Source organism: Acanthamoeba castellanii (assembly GCF_000313135.1).
Source record: "Acanthamoeba castellanii str. Neff unplaced genomic scaffold scf7180000084669, whole genome shotgun sequence".
Classification (NCBI taxonomy): domain Eukaryota; phylum Discosea; order Longamoebia; family Acanthamoebidae; genus Acanthamoeba; species Acanthamoeba castellanii.
In genome coordinates this window covers 273945-297246 of record NW_004457554.1, presented here as the reverse complement: position 1 = coordinate 297246, position 23302 = coordinate 273945, and the positions used below count along the sequence as shown (strand labels likewise).

Below are 23302 nucleotides of genomic sequence, written 5' to 3'. Positions count from 1 at the left end.
ACAAAAAACAACAGAACAAATAAAAGCGCCAAAATAACAAAAACGTTGCCCACACCCAGGATGGAAGCCGCTACGGCTGCTGGTGTCGGGTCGTGGCTGCGTGGGATAGGGCTGCCACAGCTCGTGGAAACGTTCGAGCAAGCCAAGTATGACGATCTAGAGATCGTCAAGGAGCTGAAGAGCGAGGATCTACTGGAATTGGGGATCACTGAGGCGGGTGTGAGGAAAAAGCTGCTGGTGCATGCGTCGCGCCTGGGTTCTGGCGGTGGAGAACAAACGCCCTACTCGCCCAAGGCCAGTTACGTACAGTGGTTGCCGCAGGCCTGGCACAGCGACATCAAAATCATGAACGATGGCCTACACGGCCACATGCACATGCCCACCTATTGCGTAGAATTCATCGACACCCCTCAGTTCCAGCGCCTGCGCGACCTCAAGCAGCTGGGCACCTCTTACTACGGTACGCTGGCGCTGTTCAGGCAACGGCACAATATTGAAAGATGCTAATGCACAAGTCTCTCGCTTAGTGTTCCCGGGCGCCTCGCACAACCGCTTCGAGCACTGCCTGGGCACCAGCCACCTGGCCGGGCAATTGGTGGAGCGGTTCGCCAAGCTGCAACCCGAGCTGGACATCACAGAGGTCGGGCTCCCCCCCCCACGCCGCCGATGCTTGCTCCTGGAGTGTGTGCTCTCGTCTCACACACTCCCATGTCTGTTGTTCCATCTCGCAGAGGGACATACGCGTGGTGAGGCTTGCCGGCCTTTGCCACGATCTGGGACACGGCGCCTTCTCTCACGCCTTTGAAGACTGGGTCCGGGCTCGAACGTACACCCCCTCCCCCCGACCGCATCATCCGTCACCACCCGATTGCTGTGTGCCCTGTGCTCTCTCCGCACATGGGACGTGGCCAATTGTGATGACAACTTCCTTCACTCCCCCCTCCCCCCCTCTCTCCCTTTGGAGCAGTGGTAACGCCGCGTGGACCCACGAGGACATGTCGCAGCGCATGGTGGAGTACCTGATAGGTATGGCCGTGACCCAGCCGTGGCACTCGAGTGCCCATCGCTGCCACGATGCTCTCATGATCGCTGATAAGCTGACACTTGTTCTGTCTCTCGTTATTATCCCGCTGCAGACGACAACCACCTGGACTACTCGCGCCGGGACGTGCAATTCCTGTTGAGCCTCATCAGTGGCGAACGGCCCGGGTACGTCTTCCTCTGATGGTGGCCGGCAGCTCGGGTTCAGTGATGGAGGGGAGGCACTGGTTGGTTGGTTGGTTGCTATTGGTTGTTGACGCCTTGCCTTGGCACCCGCTACTCCAGCTCCAGCGCGGAAAAGGGCTTCCTTTACGAAATCGTCAGCAACAAAAGGTTCGACAGCGTCTCGCCCTCGATGTGTGTGTGTGTGTGTGTGTGAGGCTCATGCGCTTGGACGCCGTGGCCCTTTCTCCTTGCCACCGGTACAGGAACAGCATCGACGTGGACAAGTTTGACTACATCGCCAGGGACAGCAAGCACGTCGGCATGCAGAGCGGCTTCGACCACGAGCGGTACAGTGACGTTCCCGCCTCCACTCTCATGCCCGGATGCCGCCCACGATGGCGGCATGCACCATTCTGTTGCGGTGCTCACACCGCCTACCTCCTCCCCCAATCTCCCCGTGGGTCGACCCAGCCTCATCAGCCTGTCGCGAGTCATCAACGACGAGATCTGCTTCTACGAGAAGGCCGATTTCCAGGTCTACGAGCTCTTCCGCACGCGCTACTCTCTCTTCAAGCAGGTACGCGATCGTTCTCAGCCCTCTCCCCTCGCTCCTCGCCGATACGAGCAGCCAGCCCGTCGAGTGAATGTTCCATTCACCTCGCCGCTATTCACTGCACCGACACTTCTGGCTTTCTCTCTCTCTCTCTCTCCTCGCTCTCCACACTCTCTCACTCTTTCAGGTCTACTCACACCGCGTGTCCAAGGGGATCGAATACATGGTCGGTGCGTGGCGCGACGCACACTGTCACAATTTGCCCTCTCCTCCTCCTCCTCACCCCAGTGCTGCCGCATTCCGGGCGTGGCCTGACGGTACTCCAATGAATGGCTGTCTGTGCGTGTGGGTGATGCGTAATCGGGGTGCTGGGGCAGGTGACGCGATGACCTTGGCTGATGACTACCTGGGCATTTCGCAAAGCGTCAGCGACATCCGCCAGTACTCGCTTTTGACCGATTCCATCCTCCGCACCATTCAGTGCTCGACTGCACCGGTACGCCTAGCCGCTTCCCACACGTCGGCAATGCTGCTCCCGGACGTCGCCCCCTCAATGACATCCCTCCTCCTGCTGCTGCTGCTGCTGCTGCTGCTGCTGCTTTGTTGCCTTGTCTTCGTCGGATCTTGGCCTGCCTGCCGCCACTCCTTCCAGGAGTTGGCCGAAGCGAGAGACATTGTGCGGATGATCGGCCGCCGCGACGTGTACAAGTGCGTGGGGGAGTTCATTGTGCCGCAGAGCCAATGCCCGCACTTCCCCACTAAGGTACCGCAGCCACTTTGCCCCCCCCCTTTACTGCCGCCCCACAGCCGAGACGGCCGCGCCTGACGCACGCCCTGCTTTTTGTTCTTTGTTCTTTGCCAGGTCTATCCCTCGGACATCATCACGTGCCAGCCCAGCGGGGACCACGATCTGCAAGAGAGCGACATCATAGTACATAACTTCAAAATTAACTACGGTACACGCACTTGGCGCTCCTTGCGTGTCGTGTTGCGTGTTGCGTTGTGTCGTGTCGTGCGGCTCGACTGTCCCCGCGTGCGGGTTCCTCACACGCACTTGCCATGCAGCGATGGCCGACAAGAATCCGGTGGACCACGTGCACTTTTTCGCCAAGGCCGAGCCGGAAGGTGCGTCACCTGGTCTTGCCTCGCTTCATGCGCACGTACCTGCCGTGCGGTCCCCCCCCCCCGCTCTCTCTCGACACGCAGCAGCGACGAGCTGGTCACCGGCCACACTGACGGTTCCGGCGCCTGCGGGGAGCGGCATGATTTGCCGCGCGTAGTAACAGTGAATACGGCGTGGGCCTGCTGGGTGGTACTTGTATCCCGCAGTGTCGTTCACCATCCCCAGGGAGCAGGTGAGCATGCTTCTCCCCGAGGTCTTTTCCGAGCAGTACGTGCGGGTCTACTGCCGGCGGAAGGAGAAGGCGCACCAGGTATTTATTTAGCCGCCACAAACGTACAACCACGCACCACGCACACGTCGCGACACTCACACGACGCACACACGACACACTGTGCGCAACAACCCCCCCCCCACGCCGATCCCATCGGCCGCCCACCCCGAAAACAAAAGGCGCACCTGGCGTTCCAGAGCTATCTGCGGCAGTTCGGCTGCTCGGTGGCCCTTCGCTCGCCCTTTCGCGCGACGAAGCCGACCAGCACTTCGCCGCGAAGCAGCGCCGACAGCAACAAGTCCAGTGCCCGCAACCTCTTTGGGGTCCACGACCAATAAAGGACCCACCCCAAACCATCCCTTCTTCTTCTTCTTCTTTTGCTTCGCCTTCGTTGGTGGTCGTCACGGCGCCCCAAGCCGGACATCGCTCGAAATACGCTATTAGGTAAGGGCCACACCAACGCGACTCTGTGAGCAGCAGGAACGTTGGCCAACTTCGCACCGTACTTTGTGTGACACAGCGCGTCCTCCTCTTCGTCTGGCCCCCCTTTCCGCCCCTGGATTGATAGAGAGGGAGAGTAAAGCCACCAACGGCGTGTGGCGCGGTATGGAGCCGGGATCGTTGGGGGAGTGGAACAACAGCATCGCCCACTCCTATCATCACCCCAGCACCACCGCCCCCACCACCACCACCAACGGCGGCGGCGGCGGCTGCAGAGTGGTCGAGACTGCTGCTGCTGCTGCTGCTGCCCACCACAACCAGGTGGGTTGGAGCCGGAACCAGAGCCACAACGGCGACAGCAGCCACAACGGCAGTGGGCCGCTGCGGAGTGTGGAGGGGGTGCTGGGGCGGCTGCAGGAGGTGCTGGCTGGCGACCTCTCCCTGCAGCACGCCCTCGTCGACATCGCATGCGGCCTGCCCTCGAAGGAGGCGCGCGAGGCCCTTGTGGCCCTCGTACACGTGCTCCACCAGAAGAGGAAGGCCCACCCCCTCCTCAAGGAACTCATCTCCATCGACCTCGGCATCTGCGGTATATGCAACCCCCCCCCGCTGCTAATGTGTTGGTTGATCCAACCGCCTGTGGCCTATCTCTTCACAATTGCAAATCATTTTGGGGGTGGACGATAATCGTCTGACTACTCGGGGTGCAGAAGTGGAGAAGATGCCACCCTACAGTGAGCTTACGTCGAAGATGCTGAGCGAGTTCTGCTTTCTGGACAACGCCAAGGCTCTCGAGTACATCATCAACCCCATCACGGCCCAGATGATACTGAGCAACGCCTCGCGCGTGGAGGTCGAACCATCCCGCTGCGCCACCAGCCAGATCCTGCTCGAGAACCAACAGACCCTCCACAACACAGCCCAGCACTTCTTCCGCTGCCTCACCACCAGCCTGCCCCTCGTCTCGCGGTACGGAGACCCCCCCCTCCCATCCTCACCTACGCGACACACCACCCAACGGGGGATGCACACACGCTCATTTACCACGGTGGCTTCACGTATGTGTCTATCGTGTCTATCGTGTGTGCGTGTCGTATCGTGTGTGTCATGTGTGTGTCGTGTCGTGTCGTGTGTCGTATGTGTGCGTCGTGTGCGTCGTGTGCGTCGTGTGTGTCGTGTGTGTCGTGTGTGTCGTGTGTGTCGTGTGTGTCGTGTGTGTCATGTGTTTGTGTGGCGGAGGCAGGGACGTGAAGATGTTGGCGGCGCACTTGTACCGGGGCACGCAGCAGAAGTTCGGTGGGTCGGGCTACAAGGCACTCAGCAGTTTCCTCTTCACCCGGTTCTTCTTCGTCGTCGTGTCGGCCCCCGACAGCTTCGGCCTTCTGCCTGGTCTCGGTGCGTGCGCCTCCGCCCTCCATTCTCCGCACCCCATCCCCTCTCGGTGGCCTCACCACATCCCCCTCCCCCTCAATTCTTCTTCTCGCCGTCATCGTGGTGGTGGATGCTGCTGCCGCTGCCGCTGCTGCTGCTGGTGGCTGGTCGTGGCTGGTGATGCAGAGTTGTCGGCGGAGGTGCGTCGTGGGCTGGCGTTGGTGACCAAGCTGCTGCAGGGCATTGCGAGCGAGACGCGCTTTGCGGAGGACTCCTGGATGGCCGTCTTCAACGATTTCGTGGGCGCCAACGTTCCCGCCCTACGCTCCTTCTGGGACTCGGTCATAGCGGTGAGCCCCCCTCGCCCCCCCCCCATCCACCCCTCCAGCTGCTGCTGACGAGCATGTCCCCCCCTTCCCTCCCCCTTCCGACCTCCTCACCTGGCCTGTCCAGGACGCCGCCGGCGAGGACGAGCTCTCGACGGGAAGCTCTTCCAACAACGGATACCACAACCACCAGCCGCCGCTGCCGCAGCCGCAGCCACAGCCGGTCAAGCAGCGGGAGATGGGCCTCATCGCTAAATTCCTCTCCGACCACAGCAAGGTATGCACCGCATGGCACACAGCACGGCACGACACGCGACACACGCGACACACGCGACAGCTGCACATGCACACATACGGGTCGGTCGTGGCATGTCCCCCCCCCGGGATCACCACCGTCTGACGAGGCGCGTGCGTGCGTGCAACGTCTTGGTTGGGTTGGGTTGGGTTGGTTGCGGCGGCGGGGGGGGGTAGGAGCTGGGGGCGAGCTGGGGCACGGTCGATTCGGTGCAGGAAGCCAAGCTGGCGAGCGTGGAGAACCTCCTCAAGGAGCTCGAGGCTGGTGCGTACCCTCGTGCCTCCGGATTGGGGGGGGGGAGGGTGGACCCCACGTGCGCCGACTCATCATCATCATCACCGTCACCATCATCACCGCCGTGGTATACCACGATCACGATCACGATCATGCATGATGTCATGACATCAGCCAGGGACGGGCAGCCGGGCCACAAGCGAACGCGGTCGTCCTCGCGCCTGGGGGACCTCTTCAAGGGCCGCAAGGACTCGGTGCGTGTCGACGCGGCCGACACTCCGACGGCGGCGGGGGCGGCGGCAGGCCCTCCAGCGACGGCGGGGGCGGCGGGGGCGAAAAAGAAGGCGGGCCTGTTCGGGATGGGGAGCAAGGGCGACGACCGGCGACGGGAGAAGAAGGAAGAGCGCAGGCGCGAGAAGCAGCAGAAGAAGGAGCGGGAGCGGGAGGAAAAGGAGAAGAAGCGCAAGGAGAAGGAGCAGGCCCGGCAGGGACGACGCAAGGCCACCCGCGGGGGCAGCCCCCTCGGCGCCTCCTCGTCGCCCTCGGCCAAGGCCGCCTCGCAGCTCCGACGCGCCTTTGGCATCACCCTCGAAGAGGTACCCTACAGTACAAACACGCACGCGCCCGCGCCCACGCCACCACAAGAGGAGCTCCTCCCGAGCAGCAGCAGCAGCAGCAGCAGCAGCAGCAGCGCGCATCCCCTCACACAGTCGGGTGTGGTGGTGGTGGTGGTGGTGGTGGCGGCGGCGGCGGCGGCGGCGGTGGTGGTGCGTGCCGTGGATGGACTCTTGGTGTCATGGGTGCAGACGATGGCGTTCCAAAAGGAGGCCTACCCGGACGCCACCCTGCCGGCGAGCCTCACTCTCTTGGCCGACGCCATCATCCGCACGGGCGGATGCAAGCGGCAGGGCCTGTTCCGGTATCCCCCCCCCAACCACTACTCACACCCACTCCCACCGCTTCTTCATTCCTGCTTCCTTGGTTGGTTGGTTGGTTGGTTGGTTGGTTGGTTGGTTGGTTGGTTGGTTGGTTGGTTGGTTGGTACCAACAACGAGGGCCACTACGGCCCCCATGACTCGACGCATCATGCAGGGTGTCGGCGACGCAGGTGAGCGTGAGCGAGATCGAAGCTGAACTCAACGCGGGCAACTACGCCGTGGCTCTCACCATCACGGAACCTCACTTGGCCGCCACCCTATTCAAACAGTGGATCAGGTTCGTTCCTCCACCCGCACCCACCCACCCGCGCACTACTTGTTATCTATCTACAGGTATATAGCTTTAGATATAAGTTGTAGTGTGTGTAGTGTGTGTCGTGTGTGTGTGTCGTGTGTGTATCGTGTGTATCGTGTGTGTCGTGTGTGTCGTGTGTGTCGTGTGTGTGCGTGTGGGTGGGTGAGTGTCGTGGGTCGTGTGTCGTGTGTGTTACCGTCGTTTCTTACGCGCATGGGGCATATGCTGTATATGTGGTGGCTTTGTAGGGAGCTGGCGGAGCCGTTGATTCCGACGGTGCTCTACCCGCGGTGCTACGACTGCATCGACAGCGTGGAGGACAGCGTGGCTCTGCTCTCGGAGGTGCCCGAGCTCAGCCGACGAGTCCTGCGATACATCGTCCGGTGCGCCCCCTCCCCTGTCACCCTGCCTCCCCCCCTCTCTTCCTTAAGTCCCCTTTCACATCTCCTCACGGCAACCTTCCGCGCGCGCGCGCAGGTATTTGAAGCAGCAGATACTGCTGCCGGAGGTGGTGGAGACCACGCGGATGGACGAGGACAACATCGCGACCATCTTCGCGCCCTCCATCTTCCGGCAGACGGGCCTGTCCATGGCCGACATGGTGGTCACCATGAACCTACAGGGCCAGTTCCTCACCAACCTCCTACACGGCATGCACTTCCCGCCCTGGGGCTCCCCCGACGACGAGGCCTACAACCCCAGTACTACACCACGACCACCACCGCTATCATCGCTACCACGCCCGCGCCCGCGCCCACGCCCAACTACTTTCGCCCACGTGACTGAGCCCCGTATTGTTTGTGTGTGGTTGTGGTTGTGTGGTTGCGTGTGTGTCGTGTGTGTCGTGCCGTGTGCCGTGCCGTGTGTGGCTACATAGGTGCATCCACCGACACGAGCAAGTCGCTGCTGGAGCAGATCACGGATCTGCTCGACGACGAGATCAAGGAGCTGCAGGAGGAACACCGCCGGGCACTCCAGGAGCGGCAACGCGACGAACTGCGGAAGCAACGCCTCGCGGAAAGGTACACCACCCCATCCCTCATTCCCCCATCCATCCCCCATTCCCCCCAAATTCGTGCTGCTGCTGCTGCTGCTGGTGCTGCTTTCCCCCAATGGCCTGACACCGCCGGCATGGTGCCGCAATCAATTAGGGAGAAGAACGACGAGATGGCCGTGCGCTGGCGGATGCAGCGGGCGCGGGTGGCCGAGCAGGTGCGCCAGTTCGGAATCAGCGACGAGCTCAAGAGCTGGACCCTGCACGTTCCGCGCCGACGCCCCGAGGGCCCCTCTTCTATCTCTCTGCGCGGCGCCTCCTCGTCCTCCTTCCTGGCCGCCAGCGACGGCGACGCGTCGCCGGTCCCCCTGCCCTCGGCCCCCCTGCCCTCTCCGCGCAAGGCCGCGCCCTACCACGAGCCCCAACCGAGGCCGACGCCGACGCCAATGCCGCCGCCGTTGTCCATCTCCAGGTCGCAATCATCCATCCTCGTCTCATTGCCCTCCCCGACCAGGCCCCACCCCGCCACGCACCGCCGCCAGGCTTCGGTTGGAGGCACCCAGGCCCACCACCGGCTCGCTCCCGCGGCCCCCACTAACCTGCCATCGCCGCGGCCGAACTTCCCACCGGAGGTACACCACCCACTCACCCACCACCGCCGGCCTTGCCCCTCACATGTCAACCCGCCGCCACCAAATATCACCCTAACAGCAGCCGCCGTCGTCGTCGGGTGGCACCAGAGCAGCAGCAGCAGCAGCCAGTCGACTGCTGCAACTCCCTCAGCTCCGGTACGCAGCTTCTGCTCGTAAAGCTGTAGAAACAGAGCAAGAGCTGATGGTGGCCGTGTGGTGTCGTGTGGATGGCAGGGGACCCGCACGTGCTTCGCGTGCCAGCAGGCAATTGCGGGGCCGGCCATTCGGGTGGCGTCGCTGGGGCGGCTCTACCACCCGCAGCACTTTCGGTGCGCCGGATGCACCACGCAACTCTCGCCCGCGTGCTTCTTCCTCTCCCCCGCGGGCCTGCTCCACTGCAGCGAGTGCGAGGACATCCCGCCACCCACCGACAGGAGGCCTCCCGCCGCCGCCGCCGCCGCCGCCCCCACCTGCACGACCACCGCGACCAGCAGCCCAAGCAACGGCGGCGGCGTGGTGGTGCACCACCTGCATCGTCCGACTACGGCCGGCGGTGGCCCGGTCCCGGTGTTTGAATGCCAGCGATGCGGTGGCGAGGTGCCCGGCGGCCGGATGTTTTCCGTCGATGGGCGCCCCATGTGCGGTGCGTGCTACGCGGGACAACCGCCGGGGCCATCGGCGCCATCGGTATTGGCATCGTCGTCATTGTCGTGCGGGAATTGTGGGCAGCAGATCGCGGAGGGCAGCTTCCTGCGAGCTCTCGGCAAGATCTGGCACGGTCACTGCTTCGCGTGCGCCCAGTGCGCAACGCCCCTCCTGAACGACCACTTCTTCGAGAAGCAGGGCCGGCCCTACTGCTCCCGCCACAAGTGGTAGGTAGCGAGGGGAGAGGGCACCACGTGTACATACAAATTGTGAAGCATGTGCACCACCCCTTTTTTTGCGCTGTGACAGGTTTCCCGCCAAAAAAATGAACGTTGTGCGCCAGGTTTAGTGAACACCACCAGCGCAATCTGGCGTACAACAAATCCTCATAGGCGCAATTAGAAAATGGAGGAGCAGTGGCGGGGACACGGGAATGAAGACGAGGAGGTGGAGGAGGGAGAGGACGAAACGTCGTACCCGGCAGCACTGGAACCCTCATTTGATGGAGAGGATGGAGGCAGCACCCCTTACGCCAACAGCAATGGCTACTACCACGAGGCCTACGGCAAGCTGGAGGTGCTCAAACCGCAGGAGCGCATACCCATCCGCAACTGGTATGCGTCCACCCGTCTCTCGAGTTGTTTCGATCTTCCCAACCGGCCGCTACCGCTGGCAGCAAGACAAGACATTGTTGGGGGAGAGACAAGCACTCATGTCATGGGTGGTGCGCAGGAACGAAGAATTCCAGTCGGTCTTGGGTGGCATCGCCCGCTGTGGCGATGCCGGCAAGCTGGACCACTACAACAAACTGAGCAGCCTTGCCCATGGTACGTACCGTTCGAGGCCCTGCCGCCTCCGAGGGGCTTGCTTGTCATGACCCGCACCCACTCACCGGTGAGCACGCTTCTCTTCTTCCCACGTGCCGGGCGGGGGTTGGGGCAGACTTTGTGTACGTGGCCAAGACCTACGGGAAGATCATCATCCTGGAGCGCTTTCTGCCTTCGGGCCAGAAGACCATCAAGCCCGTCGACATCGGCGTACGACACCAGCAACCCCCATCGCTCTTCCCGCCTCTCTCGCATGCAGCGCTCTTTGCCCTCCTCTCGTCCGTCCGGCGATGCACTCACGCGCGTGCGGCCACCACAGGGTACTGCCGGCGGTGAGAAGTACATCTGCCAAGGTGCGCCGTTCTCCTCCTCTTCCTGTGCCATGTGCTACTGTGGGGGTTTGGTATGCCGGGTGTGTCATGCCTGTCGGGTGTCATGAGCCAATCTGGTGGTGTTATATTATGGTTGCGGCATACCTCTCCGGCAGGCATCCTCTTCAAGTTTGCGGTGGACACCGTGGGCATTTACTCGGGCGACGAGTACTCGTCCAAAGCTGGTGCGGCCCTCCCTTCATCCGCGGCAACCTCCACCCCCCCCCCAATGCGCGCCTCGGCCGTTTATGCCTCCCCTCTTGCTTTTGGGCGTGTGACGGCTCACCACCGGGGGAGGGGGCGTTGATGTATACCAGCTGGGCACGAGCTGAAGGGCCTCATGGGCTACTACCAGTGCCAAATCGAAGGTGTCCACGTGCCCCTGTGCACCCTCATCGACTACCGGGGCTTCCGCTTGATCGCGATGAGCATCCTTCCCCTCTACTACGGCGGCCTCGTCTACGGTACACCAGCACCACCTGCGCGCCCTCTCCTCCTTCTCCTCCTTGCCGGATCAATCACGACAACTGGCCCTGCGATGCGCACACGCGGGTGTGTGCCACGTGACATCAGGCTCCAATGACGGGGGACTGTCCATCCACGCGGACGATCCGCTGATGAACCACATGATGAAACGCGCCGCCAAGAAGCTCAACATCAAGGGCCACGTGGCCGGCCGGTCAACCGACAAAAAGTTCATCTACGGTACGTCGTACCTACGCCTTCTACCCTCCCCTCCCCTCCCCGATCCACTTCCCACTAGAGTTCACGTACGATCGAATGGAATACGCACGCGTGCAGGCCCCACGGACATCGAAGGCCACAAAGGCCAGGACGACCGCTACTATCTGCTCGGTATGTGCATGCGCGCGCTTGCCTCTGCTCGCCCGCTTCACTCTCTCTCTCTCTCTCTCCCCCGGCACACTCCTTTGGCTCACTTGCTCACATCGCCCCCGCACCTGGCTTCGCCCCTCATTTGGTCACGCGCGTGCATCCAGACTTTGCTCGCGTGTATCCGCCCGAAGCCATGCCCGAAGGGTGTGCACCCTATCCCATCCTCCTTCCTTGAAAATCTCTCCCCCGTGGCGATGATCACATGCCACACACGCCCACACACGACACACACACGCTCACACACACACGACACACACACGACACAAGCGAGATCTGATGTCCCCCCTCCTCTCCGGTGTTGCCATATATGGCAGGTCGCCCAAGGCGAGCTACCTGTATTGTCTCTTGCGCCCCGAGTTTGTGAAGCGTAATCCGGTGCCGCTGTCGTCGGACGCCTTCTCCCGGTTCGGGCAGCACCACAAGGACGTCCACGAGCGCGAGGTCGTGGAGGCCACCCAGCGCCTCCACCGCAAGGTCATCCCGCGCTTCGCCGCCTGGCTCGACAGCCAAGACGAGCGCCGGCTGAAGGGCCTCAAGCTCACGCAGCTCATGCACCGCGAGGGCATTAACAACCGACACGTACCCTATCCCACCTCCCCTTATCTCCAGGCTCTGCCCCCTCCCCCCTCCTTCTCATTTTTCATTCCCCCGCGTCGACGTCATTGGGCGTGTGTGTCGTGTGTGCGCGTGTGGTGCAGTTGGGCCGCATCCGATTTCTGGTGAGCTCGGCGCCGGTGAAGCAGCTGCTGCTGAACGAGATGCTGAGTCGGGCCATCAAGTGCAGCCTGCGGCTCATGTTGCGCCGGAAGATGGAGGAAACCACGCTCCCCTCCGAGGAGCCCTACCGCCGCGAGCTCATCGACTACTTCAACCTCGTGCTGGGCAAGCGACCTGAGTCCGACCACTTCTGGAAGGTCGAGATCAAGGTAATGCTGCAGCTCAAAGCGTCAGTACAGCCGAGGCCGTGATATCTCACGCCTCTCTCTCTCTCTCTCCCTCTCATATCCCCCCCCCCTCCGGTGGTGTTGCTGCGTGCAATTATCGTCGTCGTCGTCGACGGCATCCTCGCCAGCGCGTGCTCGGGCGTAAGTTTGTGAACGGACTATCGACCGACGAGGCGGCGGCCGACTACAACCTGAAGAGGGACGTCTCCATGCTCACCGTCTTCACCCGGCTGCAGACCATCATGGGCGTGCGCCTCGCCGTCAAGGCTCTCCAGCAGGTGCGCCTCTTCTCCTCTTCCTCCTCTTCCCCTCTTCCCCATCTTCCACCAGCCACCAGCCACCACCCGGATCCCTCGGGCGCGTGTGGTGCTATGCATACCTCTTTGTCTCATCACTACTCTCTCTGCCCTGCCCTGCCCTGCCCTGCCCTGCCCTGCTGGCAGTTGGCGATGAGTCCGGATTCGTTGGAGCTGGTGTACCCGGACCTGCTGAAGATCTCGGCCAAGGCCAAGCACATGGACATCATCTCACACGCCGAAGGGGCCGCCCTCTGCATCCAGGCCATGAACACCAAAGGCGAAGAGTCCGGTACCCCCTACCCCCCCTACCTCCTGCCCTGCACCCATTCTTGATTCATCGCTCCTCCATCCTAAACTCACGTGCGGCACTCCCAAATGTCTCTCTCTCCCCCCTGTGTGTGCGTGCGTGTGCTGTGCGTGTGCGTGTGTGCGTGTGCGTACGCGGGTGTGTTGCAGATCGTCTGTTCAACCTGGCCATGGCCAAGTTCGATACGGCGCTGTCATCGATGCCCGACAACCAGCTCATCCTCAAGAACTGGGGAGACGGGCTGTGCGAGCAGATGAAGACCAAGGCCGGCGAGGAGCGCGACAGGCTCGTGTGGAAGGCCATCGACAAGTACCAGCAGATGCGCTGCACCCTCTCCCTCACCAAGCTCGGCGAGCTCCTCCACCGGCTCGCCTCCGACCAGACCGCCGAGGAACGGTACGAGCTCGTACCGCACCTGCTCCTCCCCCTCCCCACCCCCAAACTGGATGTGGGCGCAGCCATGGCTCACCACCCACCGCCCACCGCCCGCCGCCCACCATCATCACCACCACCACGACCTGCTCTCTTGCTCTCTATCGCCGATTATGGCGTGCGCAGGGCGCGACTCTACCTCCTGGCCGCCGCCACCTACAGCGCGGCCACCGAACTACGGCCCGACCTGTGGCAGGTCCGTCTCTTGTGCTCCCCCCCTTGGCGGTTGGTGCTGGTGGTGCTGCTGCTGCTGGTGGTGATGGCTGGTGGAGCAGCTCTTGGCGCTGACGGCGACGGGCGTGAACAACAGGCGTTCTACAGCTGGGGCGACATCTTGTACGAGCAGGCGAGGGCCAAGGCGGGCGAGGAGGCCGAGAAGCTCTACCAGCTCTCCGGCGACAAGTACGCGCGCGCCTTTGCTCTCAATCCGGGCCTCCACATCCACCACCCGCCGCCGCCCCACGGGACACCCGACGGGGCCGCCCCGCCCGCCACGAGCGCGCCCACGCCCTCGGCGCCTTCCTCCACCGCGACGGCAACAACGGCCACGGCCGGGAAGGAGGCCGGCGACCCGTCGCACCAGCAGCAGCAGCAGCGCGGAGGAGGCGGGCACGGCCAGGGCTCGCAGGACGACGACGACGAGACGGACCGCCGCGTGGACGGAAATCCGCACCTCAAGTACGACGTCTACTACGCGGCCTTCGAGGACGAGGACGAGGAGACCAGCCTCTCGCTCTCGATGACGTCGCTGTCGTCGCTGCTGCTCACCTCGTCCTCGCCCTCGTTGGCCTCGCACCTGCGCCGATCGCCCTCGCCCCCGCCCCCGCAGGCCGGCCTGCCGGGTCCCACCTTCTCCCTCTCCACGCCGCCCTCGCCCACGCGGCGCTCGCCCCCGGTCTCTCCCATCCGCGGGTCCCTCGTGGACCCTACGCGCGGCACCGGCGACTCGTCCTTCGCCCCGGCCTCCCTCTTCGCACCTTCGCCCGACCTCCCCTCGCTGTCCTCGTGGAGCACCGGCAGCTGTGGCTCCGGTCTGCCGCTGCTGCCGTTCACAACGACCACTACGACCAGCAGCCCCTACGCGTCCCCCACCAAGCGCGCGCCAGCCACCGCCACCGCCACTCGGTCGCCATCGCCTCTCCCGCCCTGGTCCTCGGCGCCGCCATCTGCCCCGACCACGACCACGACCACTTCGTATTCCCCGACCGCCGGCGCCGCCCGTACTTCGCCGGTGGCGGCCCTCTTTCGCGATGACCCGCGCTCCTCTCCGGACACTTCCGCGTCCTTCTCTTCGGTTCGCCGTTCTCTTCGTCGTCGTCATCGCCCTTCTCATCGCCGCATTCTCCCCTGTCGCCTCTTTCGTCGTGCTCATCTACCTCGTCCTCGTCACCCTCTTCGCCTCTCTCGCCGTCATCGACATCCTCATCGCCCTATTCGCCGCCTTCGCTCCTTTCGCCCCTGTCCCGCTCCCCCGCGTCGCCGCTCTCGCCTTATTCGTCGTCGTCGTCGTCGTCTTTGCTGTCGTCTTCGCCGTTCCTGTCTCCACGCGGGGCCGACGGGAGCGGCGCGGCGATGGAGGGGCGGGACCTGGCCCTGCTGGTCAAGATCGCGCAACGGTGCCCCACGTTCGAGGAGGTGGACGCGGCGTGGACCAACCAACAGCTCTCCAACTCGGCCCTCTCCTTCATCGCCCTCCACCACGGACCTCGCCTCGTCACCCTCAAACTCGCCGGCTGCCACGGGTACCATCCACCTACCACCAGTCCCCCTCCTCCTCCTCCTCCTCCTCCCGGGGTGTGACACGGCCACCACCACTGCAGGCTCACGAGCGAGGCCTTTCCGGCGGGTACGGGCGGCGGCGGCGCCGGTCAACCGCGGCGACCGCTGTTCCCGTCCCTCAAGCATCTGGACCTGAGCGGCAGCTCCGTCACCGACGAGACCCTCGTGCACCTCCTCCACCAGGTGCGCACCCCCACCTCTACCTTTATATAGCCCCGGCGGCCGCCGCCCCCGCCCCCTCCAATCCCCTCATTTCCCCCATTCATGCGTTGCATGCCATCCCTTACCTACCTGTACCCACCACCCACCACCCACCACCCACCACCCACCCACCCACCGCCGCCGCCGCGCGTGTGTTTGGGGGCGCAGTGTCCGTCGTTGCAGTTGCTGGATCTGCGTGGCTGCGGGCTGATCGGCGTGGCGGCGAGTGCTCGGACCTTCGCCAACATCCCGGCCCTCGCCAGCGTGCGCCACCTGGATCTCGCCGACTGCCGCAAGCTCTCCCACGAGGTACGCACCTCACGTCCTTCCTCGTCCCTGGTCCATCGTCGAAAGCCGGCTTATATATATATGGGCCACGGCGTGGTGGTGGCTGGCGGTGGCTGGCGGTGCAGGTGATGGTGCAAGTGCTGCCCCGCTGCTCGAGCCTCCGGTCGCTGTCGCTGGCGCTGTGTACGAACGTGACCACGGCGGTGCTGGCCCAGGTGGCCGCCCAGTGCACGCCGCTGGAGAGCGTCGACCTGAGCGGCTGCCGCATCGAGGACGATTCGCTCTTGGCCCTGGCCAAGTGCTCCCGCCTCAAGTCCATCAAACTCAACGCCTGCGCCAACGTACAACCTGCCACTACCCCCACCACCCCACCACCCCACCACCCCCGCACACGACCCGCGTCCTCTCTCTCCCCCTCCTCTCTCTCTCTCTCTGCCCTGAAGCCAATGCGTCCATTGAACTCAATACCGATCGTATCGTCGTCGCCAATGCGGCGCACGGCAGATCACGAACAAGGCCCTGATGGCGGTGGCCGCGCGGTGGCCGGCGCTGCAGACGTGCTCCCTCGTGGGGTGCGAGAAGCTCACCGACGCGGCCGTCTCCAGCCTGGCCAAGCACTGCCCCTCGCTCGCCCTCCTCGACCTCTCGCGGTGCAAGGTACGCCGCCGCACCTCACCTTACCTCACCTGGCGGCTGCTCCTGCGGCTGCTGCTTTTCGCTTCCAGCTGGGCCACCGTCGTGGTGGTGGTGGTGGTGCATCGCTTACCCCGCCCGCCCGCCCTCCGTTCATGTATCGTCTTCCTGTGGTCGACGCGGCAGAACGTGAGCAACGCGTCGGTGATGCAGGTGGCCGAGCGATGCCCTGCCCTACAGTCCCTCGGCCTCGACCAGTGCCAGTCCATCAGCGACGAGGCCATCCTCTCCCTCTCCAAGCGGTGCGGCCCACACCCTCACCTCCGCCCGCCCGCCCGCCCGCCCGCCCCATATTTGTTTAGTTCTGTTCTCTGGGTTGTGGGGTTTGTTGTCTGTTGACGCTGCTGCTGCTGCCGCTGCCGCTGCCGCTGGCGGTGTGGCTGTGGCGTGCAGGTGTGGCAACTTGCAGGCCATTCTGCTGGGCGGGACGTACAAGATCACCGACGACGCCCTCGCGCAGGTGATCGCGCGTGCCGGCGCCAAGCTCCAGGTGGTCAATCTGGCCGGCTGCGAGAAGCTCACCAGCGCGTCGGTGATGGCTATCGCCCACCACTGCCCCAACCTACGCGTCTTCAACATGTCCGACTGCAATAACGTACGCCTCGCTCTCTTAGTACTTACTTTCTGTCTGTCTGTTCCGGCCGACGCTCTGTCGTCGCGCCACCGTTCATGAAAGTGGGGTGTCATACTTATTCTGACGGGTGGGGTGGGTGTGCAGGTGAGCAACGAGGCGTTGATCCACGTGCTGCGCAGTTGTCCGTCGCTGGTGAAGCTCAACCTGGCCCGGTGCAAGCAGCTCAAGTCGGAGGTGCTCGTGGCCGCCGCCCAGAACTGCCCCGAGCTGCAGCAGCTCGTCCTGTCCTGGTGTCCCCGTGTCTCCGCCCCGGCCATCGTACAGCTAGGCACGCCGAATCCGCACCACACGGGCGCACACGACACGCGCGACACACAATCCGGCCCACTCGCTCTCACTCGCTAACCGTTTCCACCGGGCCACGGGCCACGGGCGCGTGCAGTGAGAAGCTGTCCGGCGCTGCGTGTGCTGGATCTGTCCGAATGTAAGCAGATCACGGACGACGCGCTCCTCAAAATCGCACACTCGTGCCCCTACCTCGAGGTACGCGTGGCGCGTGGCTCTTCCCCCGCCGCCGCCGCCGCCATGAGTTGGTGGTGTCCGACCCTAACCTGATGGTGGGTGGCGGGGTGACCTCCTTCTGGCGCGCAGCTGCTCAACGTGGCCAATGCGACCAAGATCACGGACATGAGCATCGTGGGCGTGGCGCAGTGCTGCGTCAACCTGAAGGCGCTCATCTTGTCAGGATGCTGGAAGGTCACCGACGCAGGTACCTTGGTTTAATTACTTTATGCGCGCGCCCGAAGCCCATAGCTATCGTTGCTGATGTACCGGTCGTGTGTCGCCCGTCGTGTATCGGGCAGGCATGATGAAGATTGCGCGCCATTGTACAGCACTGCAGATCGTGCGTTTGGGCCGCTGCTACAAGGTCACCGATGCGTCGGTGATGAAGGTGGCCGCCCATTGTCCCCTCCTGCAAACCATCTCCCTCAACGGATGCCGCCAGATCTCCGACACGTCGGTCCTGCACCTCGCCCGGTACGTGACCCTAGGTGCCGCTCCTGCTGCTGCTGCTGCTCTGTGGCCTATGTGGTTCCGCCGCGTTGGGCTTACCACAAGGGGGGTTGGGGTGGGTGGGTGTGGGGGACCTGCTTGCTGGCTGTACGACCTGTGGCATTCATTACACGTGTAGGTCGTGCAAGCACCTCAAGCAGCTGGGCATCGACAGCACCAACCAGGTGAGCCGACACGTGCTCATGGAAATCAAGAAGACGTTCCCCAACCTGGCCACCAAGACACGGCCCTAAGCGCGCCGTGCCAAGTCACCTGTACAGGGCAAGAAAAAGAGAAGCAAGAAAAAAAAAGATCCAAAGCGTCATCTTCAAGGCGACTTGCCGCTGTTGTATTGTTTACACCCGCCCTCGATTCGTCGAAGGGCGGTGATATGGTGTTGTTGTTTACATCAAAGAGGACCGGAGTAGAGGAAGAAGAAGATATACAGATGGAGCTCGTGTAAGCGAGGGCGAAGGAGAGGGGATTGTACATATGGCATCGCCGAACGCGCGCAGGTTGCTCATCAGCCACGGGTTGGTGTGGCGGCAGGGACGAAGGGGATGGGCTCGGAATAGCTCCTATTGCGAGTCGTTCGGTTCATCTCGCCCACGTTGTGGGGATCGTTCTCTTCAGCGGCGCCCTCCCAGTTGTGATACTGCTGCTGGAGATGGGCATCGCTAGCCTTGTGCGGGCGCGTCCCGCCAGAGGGCAGGGTGTAGAAGTGGCCGCGGGTGCCCACGACGAGGTGCTGGCTCTCGTAGAGGGTAGAGGGTCCATCGTTGGCGAGCGAGGCATGGAAGGGCGTGTTGAGGGGCATCGGGTTGGCGGCTCGTGGGTAGTGGTAGGCTTCGAAGTAGCTGCTCTCGTCGTCGCTGGTGTTGTTCGGCTGGTAGGGGGAATGGCCGAGCAGAGGGAAATCGCTGGAGATGGCGTACACGTCGTCTTCGTCGTAGGTCCCTTCGTGGGCGTAGCTGCGCGTAGGGGCGGGGATGAAGAACTGGAAGGATGGTGATTGGGTCGCGTGGGTCTCGCTCAGGAAGTAGAGCCGTGAATCTCGATCGCCGTCGTCGTCTTCATCGTTGGCGCCACGAGGGCCAGGCGTGTGGAAGCCCGAGAGGAAGATTCGTTGGATCTCGCACGACCCCTCCATTTCAATGCTCTCGTCGTCCAACTTCGAAGCGAATCGATAGCTGGCCGCCAGAACATCGCGCACCGCCTCCTCCTCTCCACCATTCGTCACGTCGTTGTAGAGGTCCTCGTAGCGTTCGTTCCTCCCCGAGGTGCTCTCGTCGTCCCGGAAATACGCCATCTCGCCTCGCATGCGGGCGGTCGGGACAACGCCCGATCGCTTGAGCGGCCTAGGCGCGGCTATCTTCTTCATCTTCTCTTTCGATTGAGTTGTTCGAAATTGAGTCCGACAGAACAGGAAATCTGGAGAATGGAGAGCCGAGGGGGGCTTAAGAGCAGGAGAGTCGAGATGGAGGAGCAAATTTCGAGAGCTATCCGTAATACAACAGAGGGCCAGCAATACAGGCAAGAACGAGGCTTGACGGGGGGGGGTAGGACGGTGACGAAGTGAGGTGGTGTGCGGAGAGGAGGGAGAGGGCCACAATGGCGCAGCCAACGGCCGTTTAAAACCACCGCGGTCGGTTGGGAACAACACCGCTCGCTGGGACAGGTGCGGAGCACAGGCAACGCTCCGATCGGTGCGACGGATCTGCCTGGCGGATAAATCCCGGATTCAACACGAGCACCATTGGGCCATCGGCCAGGAATCGAAATTTCGCAGCTTAATGCCCCTGATGGCCCCTGGGGGCTTTTATCCCTTCGATTTTCGGGCGAGAAGAGAGGCGAATGCTTGCCTTCGCAACTGACGCCCCAAAGTGGTCTGGTCTGGTCTTGGCCAGCACTACGCCGTCGTCGTCGTTGCGGTGATGGCCAGGTAGTTGGGCAAAGCGGGGAGTGGCAAGCTGCGCGGCTTGAGAACGCCCTCGCTCACGCGGACATCCTGGCGCCCGTACGACAGACGCTGGCCATGCCTGTTGTGGCGTGCGCGTGCGTGCGGCGGTGTGCGTGTGGCAGATCGTGCTTATGAGCTGGCCGCGTTTTCCGCCGCACATGGGCCCAGCCGAGTGAGTGGTGGTGGTGGTGGTGCGCACCTGGCTTCGAAGGAGGCGATGGCGAGAGCGGTTTTGTCCTTCTCCAGGCCGAGCGAGAAGTCGGTGACGACGCCCGAGTGGATGGGCGAGGACTGACCAAAGCCGGCAGCGTGCACTACGCAGCCAATCGCCTCGTCGTGGGCCTCGAAGATCTCCATGTACCACGTCTCCGATCCGGCCACGGCGGCCGACCGCTCGAAGACCCGGTGGCCGCAGGCCTCCGGCGTGCCCACCACAAAGTGGTACTTGCACGTGACGGGCTCTGACACCGACGCGATTCTCAGCTGCGCACGCACGCACGCCACGCACAAAACGCGGCCAACGAGGCCAATCGCCCGGCGGTCAGCGAGCGTTTCACAGTGACACCACGCGACCATGTGATGGGGTGTGTCGTGTGTGTCGTGTGTGGTTCGAGGAGGGAGCACAGAGGAGGCAGACTCTTCTGTGGCCCCAGCACGTACGCCCGATTCGCAGGTGAATTGTACGGTGGCGGTTCGCGGGGCTGTGCAGTGCTCACCGCTACCGCCCTCGTAGGCCTGCTCCCCCTGCGCGGTCCAATCTTTGAAGGTGCCTGCTCGACCCCCTCCGGTCACAACGACGGCCACGCGCGATGGCGAACGCCACACATGCACTGCGATGCGGTGTGATGTGATTGGGAGGGAGGGAGGGAGGGGCACACACCGAGGAGCACAGACTCGGTCTTGGCGCCGTTGATGTTCTGTGTCGCGTTCTTGCCGATGCACAACTGGGGGAGAAGGAAAAAAAAAAAAAAAAAAAAAAAAAAAAAAAAAAAAAAGGTCATGGAAAGGGAAACAGCGCACAGTCAGAGGACTCGAGAGCGGGGCGGCGGGGGTACGGTGTAGCCATGGTCGTTTTTGAAGTTGAGGCACGGGTTGGTGGCCATGTACCCGGCCAAGATCTCCGATGGCGGCAGCTCCTTCTTGGCCTCGGTGTCCTTCTTCTCCACCTGCCGCCAAGAAGAACACGAGAAGCGTCGCAGTGAACAAATAAATAAATAATAAATTTATAAAGTTGTTTTCTTATTCAAATTATTTTATCTCTTCTATTTTATTTGATTCAATAATAAATAAATAAATAAATAACAATAAAAGAAAAGCCGAGTACCGGGAGGGTGCTGTAGTCAAACGTGCACTTCACAGTGTCGCCCTGGGCAGTCACCTGTGGTGGTGGTGGTGGTTACGGCTGTATTGGGCAACCGCAACGTGGGTGGGTTAGGCAATTGGGGGGGGGGACGAACCATAGAAACAGTCTCCCGGCCCTTTTCCTTCGGGCTGAGCCAGAAGGAATTGATGTGCTGGTCGCTGTTGCTGCGCGGGATGGACCACGCCAAGGCAGCGAAGCACATCACCACCCACACAACCGCCACCGCTGCCGTGCTCCTCCTCATCTTCTTCTTCCGCCAATGTAAAAACCAGAAAATGAAACCAGTTTTTTTTTGTTTTTTTCTTCGATGAATGAGCAGCCCACGCGCGGGAAGGTGAGCTGTCGTCGTTGTTGGGTGGTGGCTGCTGCTCTGGTGTGTGCGCTCACTGCGTGCCATCTTCCATGCCGCCCTCTTCGCCATCTTCAAACTGCTCTTCGCCATAGCCCTGTGCGTGCGTGTGCGTGTGTGTGCGTGTGCGTGTGCGAAGAATGGAAGCGACAAGAAGGTGAGGAGGCGGGGCGGAGGAGCAGAGAGGGCAGAGAGCCGGGTGGGTAGGTAGGGGGTACGTCGTGGGGAAGCGAGTCCTGGAGCTGGGACAGGTCCATCATGCCCTCCAGCCTCTCACCGGTGGCCGCGCCGACCTCGTTCTCGTTGTAGTAGAAGTCACCCTCGCCCTCCTGCTCCTCATCCGGGTTCAGCATGGCCCCTCGGCTGAAGGCCGAGTACAGGCCCTGCACTGCACGGATCGGACCATCCACATGGCGCCACGACCACCGGGAGAGGGTTCCAACAAATGAGCTGACCACTCGCCGCACCGGTGTGCAGTGTGCGTGCGTGCGGGCAGGCGATCGTTCGGAGTTCGATGAGTGTGTCGTGCGTGTGCGGTGGTGCGTGTGCGGTGGTGGTGTGCAGGAAAAAGCACGCACGTGCTGCTGGGTCGCTAGGGATGAAGGCCACCTCGTGGAGGTCGTCGCCATCGAGCTGGCAGTAGAGGCACGCTCGGCCGCCGTACAGAGACGACTCGGCGCCGGCAATGGCGTGCATCACGATGTAGGGGAAATCCAGCGCGTAGCCCTTGTCGCCCTGCTCACCACCGCCGCCGCCAACAACAACACATGCAGATTGAAAATAGTAATCAAATCTCTGGACCACCCACAGCACTGCTCGAGCAGGCAGCAACGTTGGGAAGGAACGATGCACACTTGTGACGAAAGCCAGATGACGTTCTTGGTGGTGACGTAGAGCGAGCCAGGACCCTCAGATGGGCCGGACGGGTCGAAATGGCACTCCACTCCGGGAAGCGCGAGGATCATCTCCTCACCAATCCCCAGCAGGGGCGTGCCATCCTCCTTCCTTTGCGATACGGACACCAGCGGCATGTCTTCCTCCTTGTGCGTGCTGTGTGCCACTACTCGATTTGCGCCTACCACTACTCGATTTGCGGCAACACCAGCTTGAACTTTCCTAACATTTTAATTTATATATTTTATTTCGATTTTTATAAACCGAAATAAAATATCTGCTCATCGATGAGCCGGCGATGACGGACGAGCTGAAGCGATGGGCGGAGAGGGCGGGGGTGAGCCTGAAGGAAACATTTTCCGATCGCAAGGTGCTGTGGGGTCTGCTGTTGGGCCAGTTCCTGTCGTTGCTCATCACCGGCACGGGCGTCACGTCCCAATTCCTGGCCGCCGAGTACAATGTCAACATCCCCACCACGCAGAGTTCCATCAACTACCTCCTTCTCTTCTTCGTCTACATGCCCACTCTCATCTACCAGCGACGCCGACCTCCATCTTCAACTCCATCTCCCCAATTTTCATCTTCATCTCATCTCATGATCGATCGGGCCGACAGCGAGCGACCACTGCCAAGGTGCTCCTCCTCTTTGCGGCACATGGCCCAAAACCCATCTCCCTCATCCTGACTCTCGACGTCATTATGGTCTCTCTGGTCAAGTGTGGGCGAGGTGCTGCGTACCAAGTGGTGGTT

The 23302-nt window shown here is 62.5% G+C and overlaps 7 protein-coding genes across 7 annotated transcripts; 5 read left to right on the top strand and 2 right to left on the bottom strand.

Moving 5' to 3' along the window:
* Positions 1-60: 60 nt before the first annotated feature.
* ACA1_113490 (uncharacterized protein) lies at positions 61-3491 on the top strand (the record flags this gene model as incomplete). Its single annotated transcript, XM_004342065.1, has 15 exons — positions 61-460; positions 528-640; positions 732-826; positions 968-1026; positions 1137-1209; positions 1327-1374; positions 1470-1553; positions 1678-1783; positions 1947-1989; positions 2137-2255; positions 2412-2471; positions 2622-2715; positions 2825-2884; positions 3089-3192; positions 3333-3491. The coding sequence occupies 15 exons, from the start codon at positions 61-63 to the stop codon at positions 3489-3491; spliced, it is 1617 nt and encodes a 538-aa protein (XP_004342114.1).
* Positions 3492-3759: 268 nt separating this feature from the next.
* On the top strand, positions 3760-9555 carry ACA1_113480 (RhoGAP domain containing protein; the record flags this gene model as incomplete). Its single annotated transcript, XM_004342063.1, is given in 18 exon segments — positions 3760-4183; positions 4305-4563; positions 4838-4890; positions 5152-5315; positions 5419-5568; positions 5763-5850; positions 5995-6416; positions 6627-6739; positions 6913-7035; positions 7302-7436; positions 7531-7754; positions 7931-8075; positions 8205-8253; positions 8266-8679; positions 8788-8835; positions 8914-9008; positions 9081-9276; positions 9409-9555. 18 exon segments carry the CDS (start codon positions 3760-3762, stop codon positions 9553-9555), a joined length of 3249 nt encoding a protein of 1082 aa, XP_004342112.1.
* A 174-nt stretch (positions 9556-9729) lies between these two features.
* ACA1_113470 (uncharacterized protein) lies at positions 9730-14652 on the top strand (the record flags this gene model as incomplete). Its single annotated transcript, XM_004342062.1, has 17 exons — positions 9730-9938; positions 10057-10151; positions 10267-10361; positions 10471-10504; positions 10639-10707; positions 10840-10986; positions 11096-11227; positions 11324-11377; positions 11521-11560; positions 11731-11995; positions 12115-12366; positions 12489-12638; positions 12804-12948; positions 13116-13362; positions 13525-13594; positions 13709-14481; positions 14505-14652. 17 exons carry the CDS (start codon positions 9730-9732, stop codon positions 14650-14652), a joined length of 2925 nt encoding a protein of 974 aa, XP_004342111.1.
* A 318-nt stretch (positions 14653-14970) lies between these two features.
* ACA1_113460 (leucine rich repeat domain containing protein) lies at positions 14971-18240 on the top strand (the record flags this gene model as incomplete). The annotated part of the gene is made up of 12 exons (XM_004342061.1): positions 14971-15140; positions 15219-15360; positions 15547-15687; positions 15792-16007; positions 16171-16323; positions 16486-16601; positions 16753-16954; positions 17078-17231; positions 17376-17476; positions 17585-17702; positions 17827-17971; positions 18126-18240. 12 exons carry the CDS (start codon positions 14971-14973, stop codon positions 18238-18240), a joined length of 1773 nt encoding a protein of 590 aa, XP_004342110.1.
* Positions 18241-18509: 269 nt separating this feature from the next.
* Positions 18510-19367, bottom strand: ACA1_113450 (uncharacterized protein; the record flags this gene model as incomplete). The annotated part of the gene is made up of 1 exon (XM_004342060.1): positions 18510-19367. The coding sequence occupies one exon, from the start codon at positions 19365-19367 to the stop codon at positions 18510-18512; it is 858 nt and encodes a 285-aa protein (XP_004342109.1).
* A 528-nt stretch (positions 19368-19895) lies between these two features.
* On the bottom strand, positions 19896-22689 carry ACA1_113440 (uncharacterized protein; the record flags this gene model as incomplete). Its single annotated transcript, XM_004342059.1, has 11 exons — positions 19896-20025; positions 20146-20424; positions 20607-20716; positions 20827-20890; positions 21002-21112; positions 21271-21297; positions 21404-21460; positions 21697-21755; positions 21877-22046; positions 22237-22393; positions 22504-22689. The coding sequence occupies 11 exons, from the start codon at positions 22687-22689 to the stop codon at positions 19896-19898; spliced, it is 1350 nt and encodes a 449-aa protein (XP_004342108.1).
* A 161-nt stretch (positions 22690-22850) lies between these two features.
* ACA1_113430 (uncharacterized protein) lies at positions 22851-23237 on the top strand (the record flags this gene model as incomplete). Its single annotated transcript, XM_004342058.1, has 1 exon — positions 22851-23237. The coding sequence occupies one exon, from the start codon at positions 22851-22853 to the stop codon at positions 23235-23237; it is 387 nt and encodes a 128-aa protein (XP_004342107.1).
* Positions 23238-23302: the final 65 nt, after the last annotated feature.